At 57.0% G+C, this 20,053-nt stretch overlaps 11 protein-coding genes across 11 annotated transcripts; 5 read left to right on the top strand and 6 right to left on the bottom strand.

The window, feature by feature from the left end:
• Window positions 1-720: 720 nt before the first annotated feature.
• ColSpa_12699 (putative protein lysine methyltransferase SET5) lies at window positions 721-2,232 on the top strand (the record flags this gene model as incomplete). The annotated part of the gene is made up of 2 exons (XM_049278911.1): window positions 721-870; window positions 934-2,232. 2 exons carry the CDS (start codon window positions 721-723, stop codon window positions 2,230-2,232), a joined length of 1,449 nt encoding a protein of 482 aa, XP_049134868.1.
• A 135-nt stretch (window positions 2,233-2,367) lies between these two features.
• On the bottom strand, window positions 2,368-3,239 carry ColSpa_12697 (exosome complex component SKI6; the record flags this gene model as incomplete). Its single annotated transcript, XM_049278910.1, has 2 exons — window positions 2,368-2,881; window positions 2,953-3,239. The coding sequence occupies 2 exons, from the start codon at window positions 3,237-3,239 to the stop codon at window positions 2,368-2,370; spliced, it is 801 nt and encodes a 266-aa protein (XP_049134867.1).
• ColSpa_12698 (uncharacterized protein) lies at window positions 2,943-3,272 on the top strand (the record flags this gene model as incomplete). The annotated part of the gene is made up of 2 exons (XM_049278909.1): window positions 2,943-3,215; window positions 3,246-3,272. 2 exons carry the CDS (start codon window positions 2,943-2,945, stop codon window positions 3,270-3,272), a joined length of 300 nt encoding a protein of 99 aa, XP_049134866.1.
• A 948-nt stretch (window positions 3,273-4,220) lies between these two features.
• Window positions 4,221-5,144, bottom strand: ColSpa_12696 (uncharacterized protein; the record flags this gene model as incomplete). The annotated part of the gene is made up of 1 exon (XM_049278908.1): window positions 4,221-5,144. One exon carries the CDS (start codon window positions 5,142-5,144, stop codon window positions 4,221-4,223), a length of 924 nt encoding a protein of 307 aa, XP_049134865.1.
• A 1,374-nt stretch (window positions 5,145-6,518) lies between these two features.
• On the top strand, window positions 6,519-8,218 carry ColSpa_12695 (mitochondrial import inner membrane translocase subunit TIM50; the record flags this gene model as incomplete). Its single annotated transcript, XM_049278907.1, has 2 exons — window positions 6,519-7,550; window positions 7,607-8,218. 2 exons carry the CDS (start codon window positions 6,519-6,521, stop codon window positions 8,216-8,218), a joined length of 1,644 nt encoding a protein of 547 aa, XP_049134864.1.
• Window positions 8,219-8,843: 625 nt separating this feature from the next.
• ColSpa_12694 (uncharacterized protein) lies at window positions 8,844-9,210 on the bottom strand (the record flags this gene model as incomplete). The annotated part of the gene is made up of 2 exons (XM_049278906.1): window positions 8,844-8,916; window positions 8,999-9,210. 2 exons carry the CDS (start codon window positions 9,208-9,210, stop codon window positions 8,844-8,846), a joined length of 285 nt encoding a protein of 94 aa, XP_049134863.1.
• Window positions 9,211-10,611: 1,401 nt separating this feature from the next.
• Window positions 10,612-12,342, bottom strand: ColSpa_12693 (protein TED1; the record flags this gene model as incomplete). The annotated part of the gene is made up of 1 exon (XM_049278905.1): window positions 10,612-12,342. The coding sequence occupies one exon, from the start codon at window positions 12,340-12,342 to the stop codon at window positions 10,612-10,614; it is 1,731 nt and encodes a 576-aa protein (XP_049134862.1).
• Window positions 12,343-13,092: 750 nt separating this feature from the next.
• ColSpa_12692 (uncharacterized protein) lies at window positions 13,093-13,443 on the bottom strand (the record flags this gene model as incomplete). Its single annotated transcript, XM_049278904.1, has 1 exon — window positions 13,093-13,443. The coding sequence occupies one exon, from the start codon at window positions 13,441-13,443 to the stop codon at window positions 13,093-13,095; it is 351 nt and encodes a 116-aa protein (XP_049134861.1).
• Window positions 13,444-14,109: 666 nt separating this feature from the next.
• ColSpa_12691 (uncharacterized protein) lies at window positions 14,110-14,760 on the top strand (the record flags this gene model as incomplete). Its single annotated transcript, XM_049278903.1, has 2 exons — window positions 14,110-14,506; window positions 14,600-14,760. 2 exons carry the CDS (start codon window positions 14,110-14,112, stop codon window positions 14,758-14,760), a joined length of 558 nt encoding a protein of 185 aa, XP_049134860.1.
• A 1,205-nt stretch (window positions 14,761-15,965) lies between these two features.
• Window positions 15,966-17,309, top strand: ColSpa_12690 (putative proline--tRNA ligase; the record flags this gene model as incomplete). The annotated part of the gene is made up of 2 exons (XM_049278902.1): window positions 15,966-16,420; window positions 16,484-17,309. The coding sequence occupies 2 exons, from the start codon at window positions 15,966-15,968 to the stop codon at window positions 17,307-17,309; spliced, it is 1,281 nt and encodes a 426-aa protein (XP_049134859.1).
• Window positions 17,310-17,506: 197 nt separating this feature from the next.
• ColSpa_12689 (EKC/KEOPS complex subunit CGI121) lies at window positions 17,507-18,162 on the bottom strand (the record flags this gene model as incomplete). Its single annotated transcript, XM_049278901.1, has 2 exons — window positions 17,507-17,812; window positions 17,881-18,162. 2 exons carry the CDS (start codon window positions 18,160-18,162, stop codon window positions 17,507-17,509), a joined length of 588 nt encoding a protein of 195 aa, XP_049134858.1.
• Between the last annotated feature and the right edge of the window lie 1,891 nt (window positions 18,163-20,053).

The raw sequence follows: 20,053 nt of genomic DNA, 5'->3' as shown, positions 1-20,053 counted from the left end.
GAAAAGAAAGAGAAAAAAACTTGCTGTGTGGCAGCTCACGGGCGCAAAGGGGTCGGAATATGCGACGAGTGCTGCAACACGAAGAGGTTGGAGACATGCAATTCGTATCTTGGAAGCCTTACCGCAGCGTCAAGTTTCCCCACATGCGCTCATCACAGCGGGGGATGAAAGGTCATTAGGTACCTTGCGTGATGTACCTTCTGCTCGGGCACAGCTGCGCCACATCAACCTTTGCAGCTGACAGTTGGGTACCTGCACCATTGCCAGGGCATGTGGCTCAAGCTCTCCAAGCTCGTGTGGGGTATGTGGCTGATGAGCAAACGAAATGCTTCGATTCGATTGACTGGAAATTTCCACGGTTCCATTCACAGTACAAATTGAGGACAGAGGTGAGGGGTTCGCGTCTCACAGTTCCACGCTGGCCTTTTTGTACAGGAAAGAAGCCAACTAGACAGTTTTCTCGATTTGTCTTCACCAGGGCCCCCAATTCCTTGGTCCATAAATGCAGAGTACTCGGATGTTTTCTCACCTGTCTGAACCCTGCTCCATGCTCTGACCTTATTCTCACGCCTTTTCGCCGCTGTTTCCCTCCTCCCTTTCTTCTCCCTTTTCCTCTCTCACTCACTGCAACCCAAACATTGTCCGTGGTGGCGTCTCATCACCTGCTGCATTCACTCACCTTTCCCACCCCACACACTGCTTAACTCTATATCCACCGCGATGCATCACCCCACTCTGCTCGCCGCTGGCGCTGCCGTCCTCTCGGCTTTGCCCGGTGCCCAGGCAGGCATGTACCCGAAGAGCTCTGCCGTGCTCCAGGTGGATGCCAAAAACTACGATACCCTAATCGCAAAGTCCAACTACACCTCGGTACGCCAACCAGGAGCTATGCTAGCTCAAATCGGGTGTCACTGACTCGTATTTTGCCTACAGATTGTCGAGTTCTACGCCCCGTGGTGCGGACACTGCCAGAACCTCAAGCCTGCTTACGAAAAGGCAGCCAAGAACCTCGATGGACTGGCCAAGGTCGCCGCCATCGATTGTGACGATGATGCCAACAAGCCACTATGCGGCCAGTTTGGTGTTCAGGGTTTCCCCACCCTCAAAATCGTGAGGCCGGGCAAGAAGCCCGGTAAGCCCGTCGTCGAGGACTACCAAGGCCCGCGAACCGCCACTGGCATTGTCGAAGCCGTCGTCGACAAGATTAACAACCACGTCAAGCGAGTCACCGACAAGGACCTCGATTCGTTCCTCGAGGGAGACAAGCCCAAGGCCATCCTTTTCACCGAGAAGGGTACCACCAGCGCTCTCCTGCGCAGCGTCGCCATTGACTTCCTCGACGCAGTCACGGTCGGTCAGGTGCGCAGCAAGGAGGCAAAGGCGGTTGAGAAGTTTGGAGTCAAGTCATTCCCCACTCTGGTGCTTCTGCCCGGTGGCGACAAGGAGCCTATCGTCTACGATGGAGAGCTGAAGAAGGACGGTCTGGTTTCTTTCATTTCCCAGGTCGCTTCTCCGAACCCGGACCCTGCGCCTAACGGTGACAAGAAAAAGGCCGACAAGAAGGCCGACAAGAAGACTGAGAAGAAGGCTGAGAAGAGCAAGCCCGCATCCGCCAAGTCGAGCACCAGTACTGCCGCCGAGGAGGCCACCCCCGAGTCCGAGACCCCTACCGAGTCCCCCTCCGCTAAGCAAGCCGCCTCTGCCGTCATTCCTCCTCTGCCCGTCGCCGAAACCCCCGAGAAGCTCCAGGCCGAGTGCCTCAGCGCCAAGTCCCACACCTGCGTCTTGGCCTTCGTTTCTTCCAAGGAGAACGAAAAGGCTGAGAAGGCTCTCACCAGCCTGTCGGAGCTCGTTCACAAGTACGCTCAGAACCAGCGCAAGATCTTTCCCTTCTTCTCCGTCCCCAACGACAACACCGCCGCTTCTACTGTTACGAAGGGTCTTGGTCTTACTGGTGACATTGAGATCGTTGCTGTAAACGCCCGCCGTGGTTGGTGGAGACGCTACGAAGGTGACTTCGGTGTTGCGAGTGTCGAGAGCTGGGTTGATGCCATTCGTATGGGCGAGGGCGCCAAGAAGAAGCTCCCCGAAGGCCTCGTCGTTGAGGAGGTCAAGACCGAGTCTACTGAGAGCACCGCCTCCACTGCAGCTACGGAGCCAACCCCTGAACCGGAGACTGAAGCGCCCAAGGAGACGTCCTCCGAGGCTCCTGCTGCTCACGACGAGCTGTAAACTTCCTTCCTTGAATTTCGAATTCTGTATGGATGGTTAGCTGTGGTTGTACAATAGTAATGCGATAGGAAATCTGACCATTATCGATACCACCGCCCAGCTCCTGTGGTTGACGCAGTCCGTGACCGTGACATCTCATGATTCCATCTCCAAGTCCAAGCCAGTGCCTCTCTCCACCGCGCCTTCTTGCACCATCTGACGACCCTTCTCCTTGACGACGCGGTCCATGAACTGTCGCACCTGTTTGCATCCGTCCACGCCAACAGCAAGCATGCCTTCTAAACGGCTGACCTGGACACGGCTCTCACAGACCAACACGGCAACGCGATCCGTCAATCCCAGAGTTCCCACCGTCATGTATGGTAGCTCCTGCTCCTCCTGTGTGTTGAGATCCAGCAAGGGATCTGCGCCATCGTCGGCGGCGGCGTATGTCGACGTCGAACCCGCCGTGCATGCGGCAATGTAGTCGGTCATGGGGATACCCGCATCAATGAGGGCAAGTGTCGAAGCGTTGAGAAGAGCCGCCAGCAGAGAACCGTCTTGCGACAGCACGTGGAGGGAAATGGATATGCTGCTGTGGGGAAAGAGGTGGGTGTGGAGGTTCGCTGAGACGGCCTTGGCAATGGTAGCCTCGAGCTCCTGGGTTCGCCTGCAAATTGCCCATTGGTTAGTGGGCATGATACGACAACTACATCGATAAGCATTCTGGAATGCACTCACTTGTCGTTGCGGCCCCGCTTCTTGCGGTCGACGGAGCTGAACCCGGCGACGACGAGGTTGACGGTGACAGCAGCCTCCTTGGTCTGACCGCCCGCACCTCCGCGGCGCTGGGGCTCGGCCGGTCCCGTCACGACGCACATGACCTTGGTGTGTCCCATCTCGAGGTAGCTGGAGCCGTCGGCGGCTTCCTGTGTCCGGATCTGGGCGTGCAGCCGTCGGAGCTCGTTCCATCGGCGGCCATCAACGCGCAGCAGCGCCATGGAGTAAGTCGAAGTGTCGAGAGGCATTTTTAGGGTCGTCAGCGGTCAGTCGCCGTGTAGTATACAAATGGGTCAAGGTGAGGTGTGTCGACAAAGCGCGAGGGAATTCTCGGGGTGTGCAGAGAGAGCTGTGGTGCAGATGTTGCGAAACGTAGCGAGGCTGCGCGGCAGAGCAGATGCAAAACCAAAAATTTGGAAAGCGTCAATCCACCAGGCCTTGCCGCGCTGGGCTGCGCTTGGGAAGGGTGGGATGGTGGGGCCGGGCGTCGGTATGTCGGCGTCCGGGCCCCGGTTCTGGGAAAGCTCGGGCCTCTGAACCCCTGGGAACCAGAGCCCAGGCAATGCCCGCACAGTCCACTCCCGAAATGGCGGGGAAGCTTTTCCTCCTTCGTCGTGTCTTGAGTGGTGTGACAGCCCAGCGAACGAGGGGAACGGTCTCGAAACTAAACACAGCTTCAGCATGGATGTTGCAGGTTGCGCGGCAGACCAACCACTGCGCTTTGTTTTGCTGAACGTTATCGGCAGGGGGGCTAAAAACGCGGGGTAGCGAGAGTCAATGCTGGGCTGAAGGTAGATGTCCCAGGTCGCGTGAGGGGCCAACCGTTAGGGAAGTGTGACCAACAAGAAGCAATGGGTGACGCAGCGGGGAAGAGACGTTCGTAGTACATTCGGGGTGATGGGTGTTCCGGGCTTTGGCTTCCTAGAGATGTGCAGTCAATCATTCCAAGCCTCAATCGAGGACGACGGCAGAATTTTAAGATGATTCAGATGTGCTTGATGTCCGTATCTTTCATTTCTCGTCATGCTAGTATTACAGTCTCGTCGCAAGAGAGAAGAGCGGGATCAGTCGATTTGACCGCTGCGATGATTTCGAATCAAAACCCCGTAGCCCTCGTTGCGTTGCGTTCCATCCTTTCCCATTACCGAAAACCCGAGCCCAAAGTTGCAATTGCGTCGAAAGGAAAAGCGAGAGCCCAAAAGCGACCAAAATGGATTTCCACCGTGTCCTTACGCCATTACAAGTACGCCCATGCTTGACGTATTGAACTCCGACGCCGGAGGCACCAGCACCAGATTGCTGGCCTTATCCTCTTCGTCGGGGGTATCGGTCCAACCTCTCTCGGGGCCCCATCTGATCTTGCGGTTATTTGCCGCAGTCACATCGAGTAGTCCTCGCATCATCGGGCCCGACTTCTTGACACTCGAGTATGCATCAAAGGTGACAGTTTCACACCAGGGCATTTCGTTCAATACCTCTGTGAGGAGAGATTGGCTGAAGCCTTCGTAGAAACCGTCTGAACGACGGTAACCATTGAAAATACCATCACTGGGGTCGCACTCGACCATGACCGTCAGACGGCGGACGTTGACGCACTCATTCAGGCCAAGAGCGGGAGTGACCACCCATCCTCGAGGGGGCTTGGACCAACCGGGACCGAGGCGGAGCTCCAGCGATGTGATCAAAGATCGTGAGCTCGGCTTGAGGCGGGCCAGAAGAGGCTTCTTGGTCTTGAAGTACTTGCCCGGGTGAGTGGGGAAGATGCGGAACGAGCGGCTGCTGTAAAAGTAGTGAGAGACTTCGTGGTAGATGGTGCGGCACGTCCGTTGGATTCCGAGCTTCTTGTGAAAGCTCTTGTAATTATCCGGGTCGAGATCGACCACTCCGCCGCCACCCTCGAAGTAATATTCGTAAATCTTGAGCCGCAATTCAGAGGGCAGCGCCATAAAAGCAAAAGGCTTTGCTCGCTTCTTGGCCGCTCTCCTCTCGCTCAAGGTGAGAGAGTCCATGCTCTCCCCGAGGGCATCAAGCTCGGCTTCGGAAGCATACGTCGATGGGTAGGCCGAACTCAGGGGAGTTGTAAGGGTAGAGGCGATCGGCGTCGGGTCGAGTGACGGGCCGGCAGCGCGCGAGATCTTGCTACGGCGAACCATCATGGCGGTACTGGACGTTCTTTATCAATGGCTGGTGTTGTGACTATGTGAGGCTGAACTCTTTCCGGAGTTTCAGAATTTTCCCCGGCAGTTCTACTGCGTCGTTGAAGGTATTCGTAGTATTCGTGGTCTTCGTCGGGAGACACGGCGGCAGTGGCGGGGTGGCGGGGTACTTTGTCGCAAGGGGGGTATCTAGTGGCTATGTGCAGAGATTTCAATAGCTTTGTGTTGAGGTTTTAGGCTTGGGCGAAGCAGATGGACAGATAGTCTCGAAGGAAGCAGAGAATCACAGAGGGTGGTCCCATTGTGATCGATGCAGCGAACTTGGGGACCACCCTCTAGAATTCACCACGCGCGACAGCCATGTTAACGATGTATGCGTGTGTGGAGTGTGACTGTGTGGGCTATAACTGTGGTTGAGTTGGGCGGAGTAGTCGGAACGTCGCAAGATGCCACGGTGGTTGAGCGATTGTGTCGATTGAGGAATCTTGTTCTTCGGATTTGCAGCAGAGGGAGGAGAAGTTACGGGTGGAGGTTATCGGGGGTTGGGCGCAGTTTAATGATGGAACACACACTGAGAGAGGGGAGTAGTTGCACTGGACGGATGGCAAGCACCTCATACACAAAGGTCACTGCCGGACAGCGAGCGAGGGGGGATCGGTCGCTGCGACCACAGTACGGACAGCACCACTCGGACAAGGTTCGCACGTGAGCCGATTCCCTAGAATGCCGTGTGTGGGCAGTTGACTAAGCCTGATTCACCAGGGCCAATCAGCTGAGGATAGGTCCAAGGTGGAACGGCATATGCGTCAAGCATGACTTCATTGGAGAGTACGAGCGCCGTACGAAGCCAGTTCACACCCTGACGTTGGCACTGTACGAACTCTCCGAGGTACGTACTGCCACTGGAAGGCGCTGTAGTGGCTTCCGGAGGGAGACCGGGAGATGTTCGGTAGCAGACGGGCAAGCTCTGCTCAGTGTCCCCGGATCCAATTGAAGCTCAACTTGCTCACAAGTGGGTCTTCGCACTTGAACTTTCAAGGTGGCACAGCACCGGCGCCGCCAGAAGCTGTCGAGGTGAGGTACCTAAGGTGCGTAGCCGTGCACCGTGCTACTTGTCTGGCCCCCCCAGCCCGTCGTTCCCTGCCAAAAGATGTGAGGTGGTGCTTTCTCTTCGAAAATTTCTAGTGCCTTCGTCAGGAATATCTCCAAGTCCACTCCACCTCGACCTTGCTCAGTGTTCCGCCAGCACCAGCCAATTCTTGTCAGCTGGCGCATCCAATTCCCACTCGCCCTTTCGACTCGGCATCGAAAGCAACACCAGGTACCGGGCTCCTTGTACAATTAGAACACCACTTTGGCCTTTGAAACGCCATGCTGTCGAGGGCAGCTCGGATCGCGCGTCTGCAGCCGACTGCGGCGCAGCTCTACCGTTCCGTCGCAACACCGGCTGCGAGACCCCAATTCCGAGCTTCGGCATGGAGCAGAGGTTTCGCACAGGACAACAAGCCCAAGGACCCCTCTTCGGGGAAACCTACTGATCAGCAGAAGCCTGCCGAGCCGACGCCAGGCGAGACGCCGGCTTCGTCAAGCGCCGACTACCAAGCAGCATACGAGGAGGCTGCCGAAGCGTCATCAAAAACTTCTTCGACCAAGACACCCAAACCCGACGCCAAGTCAGATGCCGCCGATGCGACCCAAGCTCCTGAACAGACCGGGCCTACAGGTCCTCTGCCCGACCTCACCCAGGGTATTCCATCCACCCTCGCCTACGAGATGTCCGGCGCGACCAACAAGGCGGCGCTTGCTGCTATCGCCGAGGAGGATGCTGTTGCTCAGGGCGGCGGACGTGGCCGTGGAGAGCTTCCCGACTCTGCGTACGTTTCATCAACGGACAGAAAGCGCCAGCAGCTCGCAAGCCGCATGTTCCTTGCTTTTGTCGGCTTCGGCGCTGCCGGTATGCTCTACCTTGGACGCGAATGGGACGACAAGGAAGAGGAGGCAAGACACGCCGAGACGGCCCCGAACGGCTGGGGTTTTGGCGCTTGGTGGAACAGAGTCACCGCTCGTACGGGCGACTTCATGAACTACTACCAAGAGCCTGCCTTTGAGAAGCTTCTGCCCGACCCTGACCCGTCTTTCGAGCGTCCCTACACTCTGTGCATCAGTCTGGAGGACATGCTCGTTCACAGCGAATGGACTCGCGAGCACGGCTGGAGAGTAGCCAAGCGGCCCGGCGTCGATTACTTCCTGCGGTACCTCAGCCAGTACTACGAGCTGGTCCTCTTCACCAGTGTGCCCTTCGCCATCGGCGAGCCCCTCGTGAGGAAGCTCGACCCTTTCCGCTTCATCATGTGGCCGCTCTACCGCGAGGCGACAAAGTACAAGGATGGAGAGGTTGTCAAGGTCCGTAATCTACCCCTCCCAAGTTGGGCGAGCCGCCGACGTTAACTTGCATACAGGATCTTTCCTACCTGAACCGTGATCTGTCCAAGGTCATCATCCTCGATACCAGCGAAAAGCACGTCCAGAACCAGCCCGAGAACGCTATCGTACTGCCCAAGTGGACGGGCGACTCCAAGGACAAGGAGCTTGTCAGCCTCATCCCGTTCCTCGAGTACATTCACACGATGCAGTATGGCGATGTTCGCAAGGTTCTCAAGTCCTTTGAGGGCAAGCACATCCCCACCGAATTTGCCCGCCGTGAGGCTATCGCGCGAGCCGAATTCAACAAGCAGGTCGAGGCCAAGAAGAAGAAGGCGCCTTCCGGCATGAGCCTGCTCGGTGGCATGCTCGGCCTCAAGCCCTCCAACATGAGCCTGATGGTGTCCCCTGACGGCGAGCCGAACGCCCACGAGGCTCTCGCTCAGGGCAAGATGCTCCAGGACATTGCGCGCGAGCGCGGTCAGCGCAACTACGAGCTGCTCGAGAAGGAGATCCGTGAAAACGGTGAGAAGTGGCTCAAGGAGGAGGCCGCCATGCAGGAGAAGGCCCAGCAGGAGGCCATGCAGAACATGATGGGCTCCTTCAGCGGGTGGTTCGTCAAGGGTGACGACGCCAACAAGAAGCAGTAAAGAAAGGGGGTGCTTCGCTTCACACCAACCCCGGTCTAATGAGCACCATCCGTGCAGTATACCACCACCACCACTTTTTTCGCTCCTCTTACCAAAACTATCTGTATTTGTATTATCAAGGCGGGCTTGGGCGGCTAGGAGGCGCCTCACCTTGTATATAGACTTGACGACGCGTGGGTCTGCGTATGTACGAAATTTTGTATACTACCCTACCATAGACACCATATGGAGAAGAAGTGTGGTTCGACCAGACAGTTTCATCTCTCAAAACACGAATTCTAGTAACAATGCAATGCAATGAAATGTCTGTGAGTTTTTCATTTGAAGTGCTGTATGGGGGTGTTTTGTGAGTCAGCCGCATGTTGCTGGATTCTGCTGGGTATCATCTATTCATACATGGGCAAACCAGTATCATCTTTGTCTCTCGATGTCCAACCGTTTGTGTCTAGCCCCCGACGTTCGCCTTCCTAACACTATCTGGGTTCGATATGAGCGTGAACCTTGTCCAGTAAGCGAGCCGATCGATCTGAACCATCATTCCCACTCATACATATCCAGACTTCTACGGAGGTCGCATCAATTGCCCCTCTCTAAGCCTCCTTCTACCCACCCCGCGAGAATCTGCTCAACCGTCGGAAGGGGTCATGCCGTTCCTCGCACACTGCTCACAGTTGGGATCGGTGATGCACTGAAAGAGACTGTCCTAACGTCAGCCAGCTGGTCGTCAATTCACCCGGATACCGCGACGAGGTAGGTGTCTGCATCTGGATTCTCACTCACTCTTCTCCCTGCGTGCTCTTGTCGAATCTCTTTGCGCAATCGCACTTTGTCTGGCAGTAGTGCCAATTTGGGTTGAAGGGCGGTGTCTTGCCCGCGGCGATGGAGGAGCCACTCTCCTTGGCGAACGAGTTTTCGTCTGGTTTCTGGGTGGCTGGCGCGGCGAGGCCGTGTGCCGTGAGGAGGGTGAAGAGTGTGAGCTGGGTGAAGCGCATTGTGAGAGACAGTATTGTGTTCTTTTTGAAAGCACAAGGTTCAGGATAGAATGACCTATTGTGATTTGATTTAACAGGATTTGACCTGTGGTGTTATCGTGGTATTGTAGCAATGGTTGAGATCTTGAGGTATGTGTTTTTCTCAGGAGATCATGTTCGTCGTCCCTTGGGTTCATATAGTCGGCTCGGCTCTTGACTATCAAACAGGACGGTCACCTTCTTGTCCTTGTTCAGCCCGCTGATGCTAAGCAGCACAGACAGATGTCATCTGCTTCAATGTTTGCTTCCGCAGTCGGTAACCGTACGCCAAACCAGCTCCGAGACCTCGTGATGAGCACTGCCCTGAGGAGACGATGATGGTATCCGTAGCCCTCGCCAAGTCACAATGGCCCCAAACTCGAATGAGCGCCTTTCAAGGCGTCGATAACCGCAAGTGAAATCAGGGCGTTTGCGTCACAGACGGTCAATAGGCCTAATTGGTTTATCCTGGGCCGCGGGGATGGGGTGGTACGGGTATGACCAAAACATATATGGCGGGGCAGCAACGGCGCAACACTTATAGAACCCCATGATCGCATCTTTCGTTTCTCGTTCCCGGTATACAGGGCAACCGGTGGACAGTAAGGGACAGGAAGGACAAGGCCGTACGAGCATGCGCATGTGCATGCGACAGAACATTTCCGATCGCCGTGAAACCCCCTTCGGTGCGACCGTGATGGGGACGCGTTCAACCGCCATCAATGGCACTTGGGACTTTGGAGCAAATGTCCGGTTGGTATGCGCTGACATTACACTTCCATCCCTCCATGGCATACACAACTGTCCTTGTTCTTTTGGCTGAGGCCCGGAGAGCTTGTGGGCCTCACAACTGGTTGTGCTTGGGCACATGAATGGTAGGACTTGCGGTGCGCTTGGCGCGAGACACTACGCAGCCTGTCAGGCACGCAACGCAATCTGAAGGCTCTGGGCGACATTGCCACCCGCAACTAGCAGACCGTAAGGCAATGAAATTGTCTATTGCCCTCGTCGCGGTGGTGTGCCGCCCTCTGCAGGCTGTCCGCAATGGGGTTGCCCGGTGTGGCAGTGGTTGTGTTGCCTCGAGACGGCGAGATCCTAGACAATGGACTTGGGAGAGAGCTCGGGTACCCGCGACGGCCCATGTCTCTAGATAGATCTGAGGGAGCACAATATGTTCAGAGTGACGGGAGTGCCTCGCAATTTGTAGGCAACGATGCAATCATCGGCTCGACACCTGTTGTCACGGCGACAGAGGAGAATGAGGCGCCCGTAGAGAATGCCGCTTGGAAATTGTTACAAATTGACGCGAATAATGCTACAAAATGAAATTGTATACTAGAACTGAGACAAGGCAGTTCCCTGCCGGGTATTTGAGCAACAATATTATGATGACTTGGCCTCCCTATTTTGGATCAGCTTCTTCTCCTCCACACTCGACGGTGCCACGGCAATCTGTCCCTGCTTGCTTGCCTCCAACATGGACAAGACAACGTAGGCGACAACAGCAACGACCGTTATGAGGTCCACAATGTGAACGAGCCACCACAGGTGCTGTGTACCCAGAGCGCACGTTGCATACTCGAACTTCCAATTCCATGTGGACTCGTCGAACCAGGCGCTGAGCAGACCAGCGTTGCCGCCAAAGTCGCCCATCATACTCCTGACAGTGATCTCCCTCAAGCCTGGCACACCGGGGGCACCGACGGCGCCTCGGCCTTTCGCCGTCGCCCACCGCTCAACCTGCCAGGCGCGGTCGCCGTTCTCGCCTCCGTCCGTCTGATTGATGTAGTGGAACGTGTCACAGCCCTCGTGATCGTGACCGTTCAGGATGACGCCGTGGCGACCCCTGCCGTTGCCGGGGGCGTCTGTGTTACCGCTCATGCCAAAGATGCCCTCCAAGAAGCCCTTGCTGGCGTCGGCCGACAGCAGGTTCTGCTCCTTAACTCCGCCACCGTCGTGGTCGCCGTGGAAGTCAAAAAAGGGGGCGTCCACGCAAACCCCCTCGGGCTTGTACAATGGGATGTGGGTCAGCACGACAGTGAAATGACCGCTGTATTCGACCGCCGCCGAGGTCTCGATGACGGCGTTGATGAAGGCATAGGTGGCATCCTGCAACGACGTATCCTTGGCTGGAGTATCCAGGTTCATGTCGTTCAGCACAATGACGCGGATTTCGGGCGGAAGACGATCAGACTCGGGGTTTTTCTCGTCGTCCACAAGGGTGGCGTTGAGTTTCGGGTCATGGACAGGAAGCTCGAAGCGCAGCTCGTAGTTGGCCTTGCCAAAGAGACGCTCAAAGCGTCCGAAGCGGTCCTGGTTGATGTCGCCGGCGTAACCAATGTCGTGGTTGCCGGCCACGTTGATGACACGGCGCGACCACTCGGGAGAAGGCTCGCCAGACGCCGACAGGTAGTCTGTGAGGTCATACTCCAAAGCCGGGTACGCCGCCGCTTCGTCAGGAACCTTCTCGGCCCCTCGCACCACACGGTTCCAGTACCGGCGGCCGCGACGCCGGAACTCTTCAATACCGATCCATTGGCTGCCCAGCAAGTCGCCAAGCACCGTGACGTGGGTAGGACGAGTCCACCAGTGTACCGTCCGGAAGATATGTGCGAGGTAAAAGTCGTTACCAAACAGGTCTATACGCTTGCGAACCGACTCGAGCTCGTCAAAGACGTCCTCCAGGAACACATCGATCACGTCGTGCAGAGAGTGACGGATGCGCTGGCGCAGCGAGTGGCTCGACTGGAAGGTCACGTGCGACCACAAACTTCTTACGTGAGGGAAGACCGGACCGTTGTGCTTTCGGATAGAGGTGTCGCCTTCGAGTTGAGGGTCGCCGAGCGCGAGCAGGCGGAAAGGCGCGGGGCGGGCGTCGCTCGATCGAAGGGGGATCGGAAGAGCAACATGGTGTCGCGCTGCTTCGAGGAAGGCAGCGAATTTGGTGTCTGCGACGTTGACTTCGCTCGGACTACCGGAAGATGCACGGCCGGCCGGGGGCACGGGGAAAGCACATCCAAGAAAAACGGGATAAAGATAGAGGTAAAATGTTGAAATCACCGCCAGTGGCAGCAGGAGGCGGAGGCCATGGCGGAGGAGGGCCACGTGGGACATGTAGACGGCAGCATGGGCAGAAGTCGGGCGACTCTGCAGCTGTGTATGTGTCGGGCCTCCTTTTTGCGAGGATTGAAGCCAAAGTAGTCGGTGTCGTGTTGTTGACAGAAAAACTGCCACCTCGGGGGCCCCTTCGTCGCAATTTCGCTCTGGGGTGACATGGAGACGGGGGGGCATGTGTGGAAAAGGGGTCCAAAAGGGTACAGTGAGCGTCATCTGCATTCAGCACTGTGACCGGGATACGGTGGGGACGAGAAAAGCCCCTGTTTCTGGAGATGGTTCGGTCCAGACCACCGACGTCATCTGGCTCAGACACTGTCCTGGACTGTTTGGTGATTCCAGGCACTGGTGAAAATGTGAAATTGACGAATGCATCCAAGTCCTTCAGTTGTCACGTTTAGAACCATTGTTTCCTCATTCGTGTGAAAGCCACACAAACTCTCGAGGACTAGGTGTATCCGTGATGTTTTGCTGATTCAAGAGTCGTTCGTGAGATGGACCAAGTATTTGTGACTGGGCCACCCTCAAATGCAGTCGCCCATTTCTGCCGTTACCCAGACGACTAGGGCCTCACGCACTTGTTCAATCCTATGCCTAGCATATCAAGATGCGCATTAAGCAAGACTAATGTTCTCGTAGCCAGCCTCCATCCATGCAGCCGCCTCTATATGCATGTGAGGGAGGCAATCCATAGTATCGTGATTCCCTTCGCCATAACGCCATGCATCAATGCCAAAGTCTCGTACACGATCATGCATCGGATCCCATGCCCTCCTCGTCCTCCATTTCCTCGTCCAGACTCGGCACGTCGACCAGGAACTCGGGCTCATCCGTGTCAAAGGAAAACGCCACCACGCAATTGTCCTTCAGTCCTCTGGCGACCGCGATGTCGTTGTCGCTGGCCTTGATGTTCTTCCATCCTTGTGTCAGGTCGGTCGCATTCACAGGCAGCGCATAAGCCAGTTGCACATCGCCCTCTGGGAGTGCTGTCGTCTCGGGAGAGGTGTGACTGATTGTGAGGCCATCGGGAAATCTGTCGCGTAGCACCTCCAGCAACGAGGTCGTAATCTCGGAGAACTTCTGCTGGCCATCGACGAACATGAGGATGGTGTGCGCGCCATACTTGAATCGCACCGAGAAGAAGGTGTCGTCGATCTGCTGCGAGGGGGTCAGCTTCGTTGGCTGGTATGCCCGGAGGCCAAGGAGCCTGGGATGCTCATACCATTTTGGCGAAATTTGTTGTCGCTATCGAGAGGATCCCAAAGAGATTTTTGGTTTGGTTGCGCTCGGTTTTGGGGTCTAGTACCGGTTGTCGCAAGCCAAAGACAGTATCGCAACTGGAGGGGTCGTCGGCTGGCAAAGAAGAGATGAACAAGCAATTGCGGGTGACGGCGCGGATCGGCCAGGCAGCCCCGCGTGGGTCGCGGGAGCGGGGCGCTTTTTGCACTCTACCCAATGCGAAGTCACATGACGGCGTGTTCTACCTTGACCGGGGTAGGAGGGCCCGAAGGAGCGCTGCGTCCAAGCTCCTCCAAACCGGTCCTAGGCCCAAGCTGATTTCTTCGCGTGGACTGATTCAAGAGTGCTTGCTGCATTTGCCGTCGTTCCAAACGCAACAGCACCTCCGTCGAGAAACCCAAAACGCACCGGATCTTGCCGAGTCCTCGAAGACCCATCTGGCGAGTTTGTACGTTCATTGGGGGAAATCCTTCGACCCAAAGACACCCGCTCGATTCCGACTCCGCCAGCAACGGGCGGCCCAGCACCATGGCCGAGAACCTCAGCTTCGATCGAAAGCCATCCGAGTCGCGTTTGTCGATACCGACGCCAGCTCGTATCCCTCTTGCAGGCATGGTTGGCTTCGGCATAGGAGCAACTCTGGGCCTGGCTCACGGCGGCCGGACTGCGCAGCTGCGTTTCCGTGCCGAGCACGCGCATAAGATGCCGACGACCACGACGGGCTGGTACCTCTACCACAAGAGCAAAAACTACCACGCTATGCAGGGTGGCCTCCGCGAGGGTCTCCGCATGGGCAGCCGACTCAGTTTCTGGACCTTGATGGCGTTTGGTCTCGAGAGCACCGTCGACCGGTACCGCGGCAAGACCGATCTCCTCAGCACCGTCTTGGCCAGTTTGACGGTGGCAGGCGGCTTCAGTCTCTGGAGTATGTCGCATCAACTCTCGTCTCATGCGCTCACGCAGTGATCCATGCTAACATGACTGCCCCCTATAGACCGCTTCTCCCTCCCCACCGCAGCTCGTACAGCAAGGTACGGGCTACTCTTTGGACTGGTATACGGCGGGATGCAAGACGCCGTTGGTCTTGCCCGCGGCAGACCCATTGGGTATGTCGATTTCGTCCGCCGACGCTTTGGATCCGACAAGGCGACGAAGCTCGACCAGCCGCAGGAGGGTTAATTCAGGATCTTCCAAGACGGAGACCTTGTTGCCGAAAAACACGCGACACGAATCGCGCACCCCGGATTATCGGCCACGATAGAAGAGCGAAAGGCGGGGGAAGGGCCGATTCCATGCCTGCGGCTATGCTGCTACGATGGCGCGTGACCTGGCCATTACGAGAGGGATTGCGCCCATCCGCCTGGGCGCCACACGGTTTAACATGGCCCTGCCGGTCCTGCGACCGACATGATCGAGACACGAATGTCGCAGAACTCCGCCTTCGGCCCTCTCGAAGCCGATGGCCAGACTGGTACTGTACTTGATCACAGCTACGCTTGTCACCGACTCTGGAATGTGTGAGTGGCAGGGCAATCCGGTCGCATCGGAGCTATGCGGCTTACCCCGATCCCATGGGCATCGCCAGACCCAAGCGAATTCGCCAATGAGCGTTGCGCAATGTCACCAACCAAGGGTCCGTCCGATCGATCCGCATCCGGCTACAATCGGCTGTCTCCAATGACACAATGCGCCCACGTGACGGGTCTGTGGGAGAGATAACCAGGGAGGGCTTTGATCGAAGATGCTGGAGCTATCGCTAGCTAATCTGTCCGCCCGCAGAGCAATACATCATGCATCGCTCATTGACCCTTGGCTTTAGATAACGACACAGCCCTTTAAGGCGGCTGGATCGTCTGTGGACTCGGATGCCGCGCAGAGGCCGGCGAGATGGAGACGATGGCTTGGATCGTCAAGTATAATACCCTCCCCTCTCTAAGGATTTCTCTATTCAGTCAAGTAGATAGCTGTTTCGTACCTATTTGAACCTCTTATCGTCATCGCCCACCTTGCCGGTCACTTCAACCCCCCCGCACCGCGTGTTAGTCGTGTCTCAAACTACTCAGATGGCTCGCCCGTTGCACAGGGCGGGCTTATCGAGCACCCGCAGAGCAGTTCTCGTCTCTGCGCCGCATCAGCAGCAGTATCCAGCACTTTCCGTTAGAAGGGTATCCAATGTCGCCTTTCTACCACTTTGTGCATCACCACCAACGAGACAGTCTCCTCGCAGCCACACGTCTACGATGGCGACAAGAAGATCAATTCACTCATCAACCAAGAGACCCTCCTCCAGCGACCAACTGCTCGTCGCAACATCATCACCCGCATCCTCCGCCCTCGAACCTTCGCCGTCCTCAACAGCACCAACGCCCTCATCGCCGCCCGCCATGCACGCACCCTCGCCCCTCTCGGTCCTCCCCCTGCACATGATCCTCCGCTCCCTGCTCACGACCACAATCTCCTCGTCGCCGGTCCTCCTGCCGCCCTCGCTTTGGGTCATGTCCGTCCTGGCGCACACCGCCAACCCCCTCCTCGACCCCGGCAAGAACCCGCTGCTGCGGTTCCTCCTGAAGAACACATTTTACGCCCAGTTCTGCGCGGGCGAGACCCCGGCCGAGGTCAGGCGGACGATCGACGGCCTCAAGGATATTGGCTTCACGGGCGTCATCTTGGGGTACGCGAAGGAGGTCGTCTTGTCGACGGCCCAGACCAAGGACCTGGCGGCGTGCGGCGGCGAGGGTGAAAAGGCTGAGGAGTGTGTCCGCAACGAGGTCACTCCCTGGGCTCGCGGGACGATGCAGACGGTCAGGCTGGCGCAGCCTGGGGATTTCGTCGCCCTCAAGTAAGTCACTCTCAGAAGACCGACTCTCGGGAACGCCACGTGCGGCTGCTAACACCATTGCAGGTTCACGGGAGCTGGTCGTCAAGCATTGTATTCTCTCTCGGAGCGCCTACCCCCTTCCGCAGCCATGGCCGACGCCATCGACTCCATCTGCTCCCTCGCCGCCGAGCGCGGCGTCCGCCTGCTGTTCGACGCTGAACAGGCGTCCCTCCAACCCGGCATCGACGACTGGACCCTCAACTACATGCGCAAGTACAACACCGTCCCCGGACAGGCCCTCATTTACGGCACGTACCAGGCCTACCTCAAGTCGGCCCCACAGACCCTCCAGCGACACCTCCGGACCGCACAGACCGAAGGCTTTACGCTGGGTGTGAAGCTGGTGCGCGGCGCATACATCAGTTCCGACCCCAGACACCTCATCCACGACACCAAGGCGGACACGGACGCCTGCTACGACGGCATTGCAGAAAGCCTGCTCAGGAAGCAGTGGGGCAACGTCCTGCACGGAGATTTCGAGATGCCCCCTGTCAGCTTGGTGCTGGCATCACACAATGCCGAGTCCGTCAGGCGGGCCCGCGGCATTTGCGATGCCGGCGAGGCCAAGATCCAAATCGCTTTCGCGCAGCTTCAGGGCATGGCTGACGAGATAAGCTGCGAGCTCGTCTCTGCGAAAAAAACGGGCGACGTGCAGCAAAGGCAGGCAAAGGCTCGGGCCGTGGAGGCTTACAAGTACCTTGTCTGGGGGTCGACTGGCGAGTGCATGAAGTATCTGTTGAGGAGAGCGCATGAGAACCGTGACGCGGTGCAGCGCACGCGGAGTGGGCGCGATGCCATGTGGAGCGAGCTGGTGAGGAGAGCCAAAGGTGCTATTGGGGTATCTACGTAGGAAGATGCTGTTTGACGTTTCCGTGTTGAAATGCGATTCGCTTTGGGTTGCGTGGAGTTGGGGTCCTAGGTAGGAGCGTTGTTAGACCTTTCGACTGTAACACTGCAGCAATGACGAGACGACTTACGTCACAGTATTTTTTCATATAGGGCTGCGTTCTATAGTGACACAGACATACGCCAGAGGCCGTCTGCGTCTTAGGCAGTGCGCAATGCCATGGCTCCCAGCACGAGTGTTTCCAGCTGCTCCCTTCGTTCCTTTTCGTCCTTGATTGCGTCGAGCCACGCGAGGCCGTTGAGCTTGTAGTATTTGCGGACCTTGGCCCAGTCTGTCGACGTCGCGATGGATTCGTCCGTGAACGGCACCGGCGTGCCCTGGAAGTTCTCCTTGAGATGCTGTTCCACATCTTCGGCGGAGGGCACGGCGGCGGGGGAGCTGATCTTGACGGCGATGAGGTCCTTGCTGGAGGGGCTGATTCCGAAGCGGCGGTAGGCCTCGGCGATCTAGGGTCAGAGTCAAGTCAGACATGCCAACGGCGCCAGAAAGGGGACCACAAGATTGCATCACGTACGTTGTTGGCGGAGCTCAGGGAAGCGACCAGCTCGGAGTGGACGTTGGGGGTCTTGAGGCTGCCGTCGACCTTTGCGGTCACGGCCTTGAACGCGGCGGCGAGGATGTGGGTTCGTGAGACGGCCACGGAAGCATCAATCAGGGCATATTCAAAGTCTGCGTTGCGGTCGAGAAGCTGCTGGTGCAGGAATGCAGCGTTCTGGACGTCCTTGAAGAAGGCGATGTGGACGGCGTGGTCTGCGGGCACGTGATCGATGGGTATAGTCTCGATGATGGAGGCCATTTTGACCGAGCTGCTCAGTTCGACGTCTGAGAGATGGCGAATACGAGGGAGGAAGGGCGGTGCAGAGACGGAGGAGAGGCGTTTGCTGGGTGTTGGGCGGGAGCTGAAGCTGTGGTGAGAGAGGTATCGCGGGGTAAACTTGGAAGAATTGAATTTCAGTCGCGCCCGCCCAAAGTTTGCTGCAATTATCGGGCGAGACCACCTTGGAGGGGCATGGCGGGGTTCGCTGACCACGTCAGACGGAGCAAACGGCCCCACTCTGCGCGCCGCAAATGCTGTAATTCCACTGTCACGACTCAAGCTACTCCTTGCCTGATGCTCAGCTGGGGAGTCGGTCTGGTCTTGCACCTCGAACCTACGTATCCTCGATACGGCCCGGCTCAGTTGTTTTGCACATGCAAAGGCTGATTCGGTCCCGAGGCTGGTCACCCTGGTAAGCCGCTCGAGGTTTCCTGCTTTTGTGGAGAAATTGAATGACTTCCTGATTCCAAGAAGGTAGAGCAAAAAGCTACGCCTCCACTAGTTTACACTTCGCGAGCTCTAGCAGCACGCGTCACTGTAGTGGCTTCTACGAGCATCAAGGTTTCGGATGGGGTGTGTAGAGAGCCCCAGAGAGGGAGCTAGGTAGGTTGTGTGATTGTTTATCTACTCTTAAACTGACTTCGTTTTCGTTAGTTATACAATTCAACCTTATTACGTATCAGGCTTGTCGAATAGGTCAACCAAATGAGTCAGATAGCTGAGACGAGCCCGGCAGATAGATCTTACTCCCACCACCATGTGGACGGATCGCAACGGATGGATCCTCACTGCGAAAGTTTTTGGAGGGGATACCACCGCATTCGGGCCATGTCTTGACAGTCAAGGCTGATAAAGTTGTTGGAGTACGCCCTACCTACCTACCTACCTATTCAGGACTGAGCCACAGGCCCCACCAACCCATCTCATCGGATGCCAACCGTCCGTACGCCGCAGGTATGCAACTTGTTGGTACGCTTCAGGTTCAGACGCATCCGCCTCTATGGCAGGTGGCTCGTCCAAACCGACAGCCCTGGAGTGACGCGGCACATCTTGGAATATGAAGAGCCGTGTTTCCAATATTGGTTCGATTGCCCATCCCGCGATTCAGCATCCAGTTGAAGGGACGAAAAGACGACGTACAGGCATCTTGGCAGCCAGTAGCACTGCAGAATCTCTGAAATAGACATTTGGTGTTATAGCATTGGACGGGGTCTGACCAAGGTACTTTGAGTGCTTCAGTTGCCGCCAGGTCTGAGATGAGCCACAATATCGCGTCCGGCAGTCAAGGATGGACAAGGATGGGCCCCTCACTGCGGCTGCAAACGCGAGTTGGAAATCTCTCTGCCAGTCTTCGCCGCCTCATGATCAGCCATCGCAGGGTGTCTTGGTGTTTTGGTGCCGATCCCCGATCCGGGAGTAACACAAAAACGTCGCGGCATTCGACATACATCACTCCACGGCTTCGCCATAGCTGCGGGATTGCCGCTGCATACACAGGGAACGAGAGGAAAATTGCCGTGACTTGGCAATTCGACCCGTACGCTCGCGGCAGGGGGGACAAAGGATACCAAAATATCACAAAAGAGGTCGCCCCCGGCAGGCTGGCCAACGCCCCTCGTGTAAGACAAGACTCCCCCCCCAAAAGGGCCAGGCAAAGGGCATGCGCAGAGACAACAATGCCACATGTCAAGGCTTCTCCACGTCGTATCGGCACTAGTAGGTCGAGTCTGTCTGACGGCCCTGGCACTAGAAGCTTGGAATGCTGGAACCCTTGATTCCCGTCTATTGTCGGGCGGACGCCACGCAACGCCACCCATCACTCATCAAACCTCATCGCCTCGATCTTTGGCATCTCGAACACAATCCGACC

Source organism: Colletotrichum spaethianum, assembly GCF_022836535.1.
Source record: "Colletotrichum spaethianum MAFF 239500 DNA, contig70, whole genome shotgun sequence".
NCBI classification, from domain to species: domain Eukaryota; kingdom Fungi; phylum Ascomycota; class Sordariomycetes; order Glomerellales; family Glomerellaceae; genus Colletotrichum; species Colletotrichum spaethianum.
Note: the sequence above shows the minus strand (reverse complement) of the source record. Positions and strands in the feature narration are given on the sequence as shown.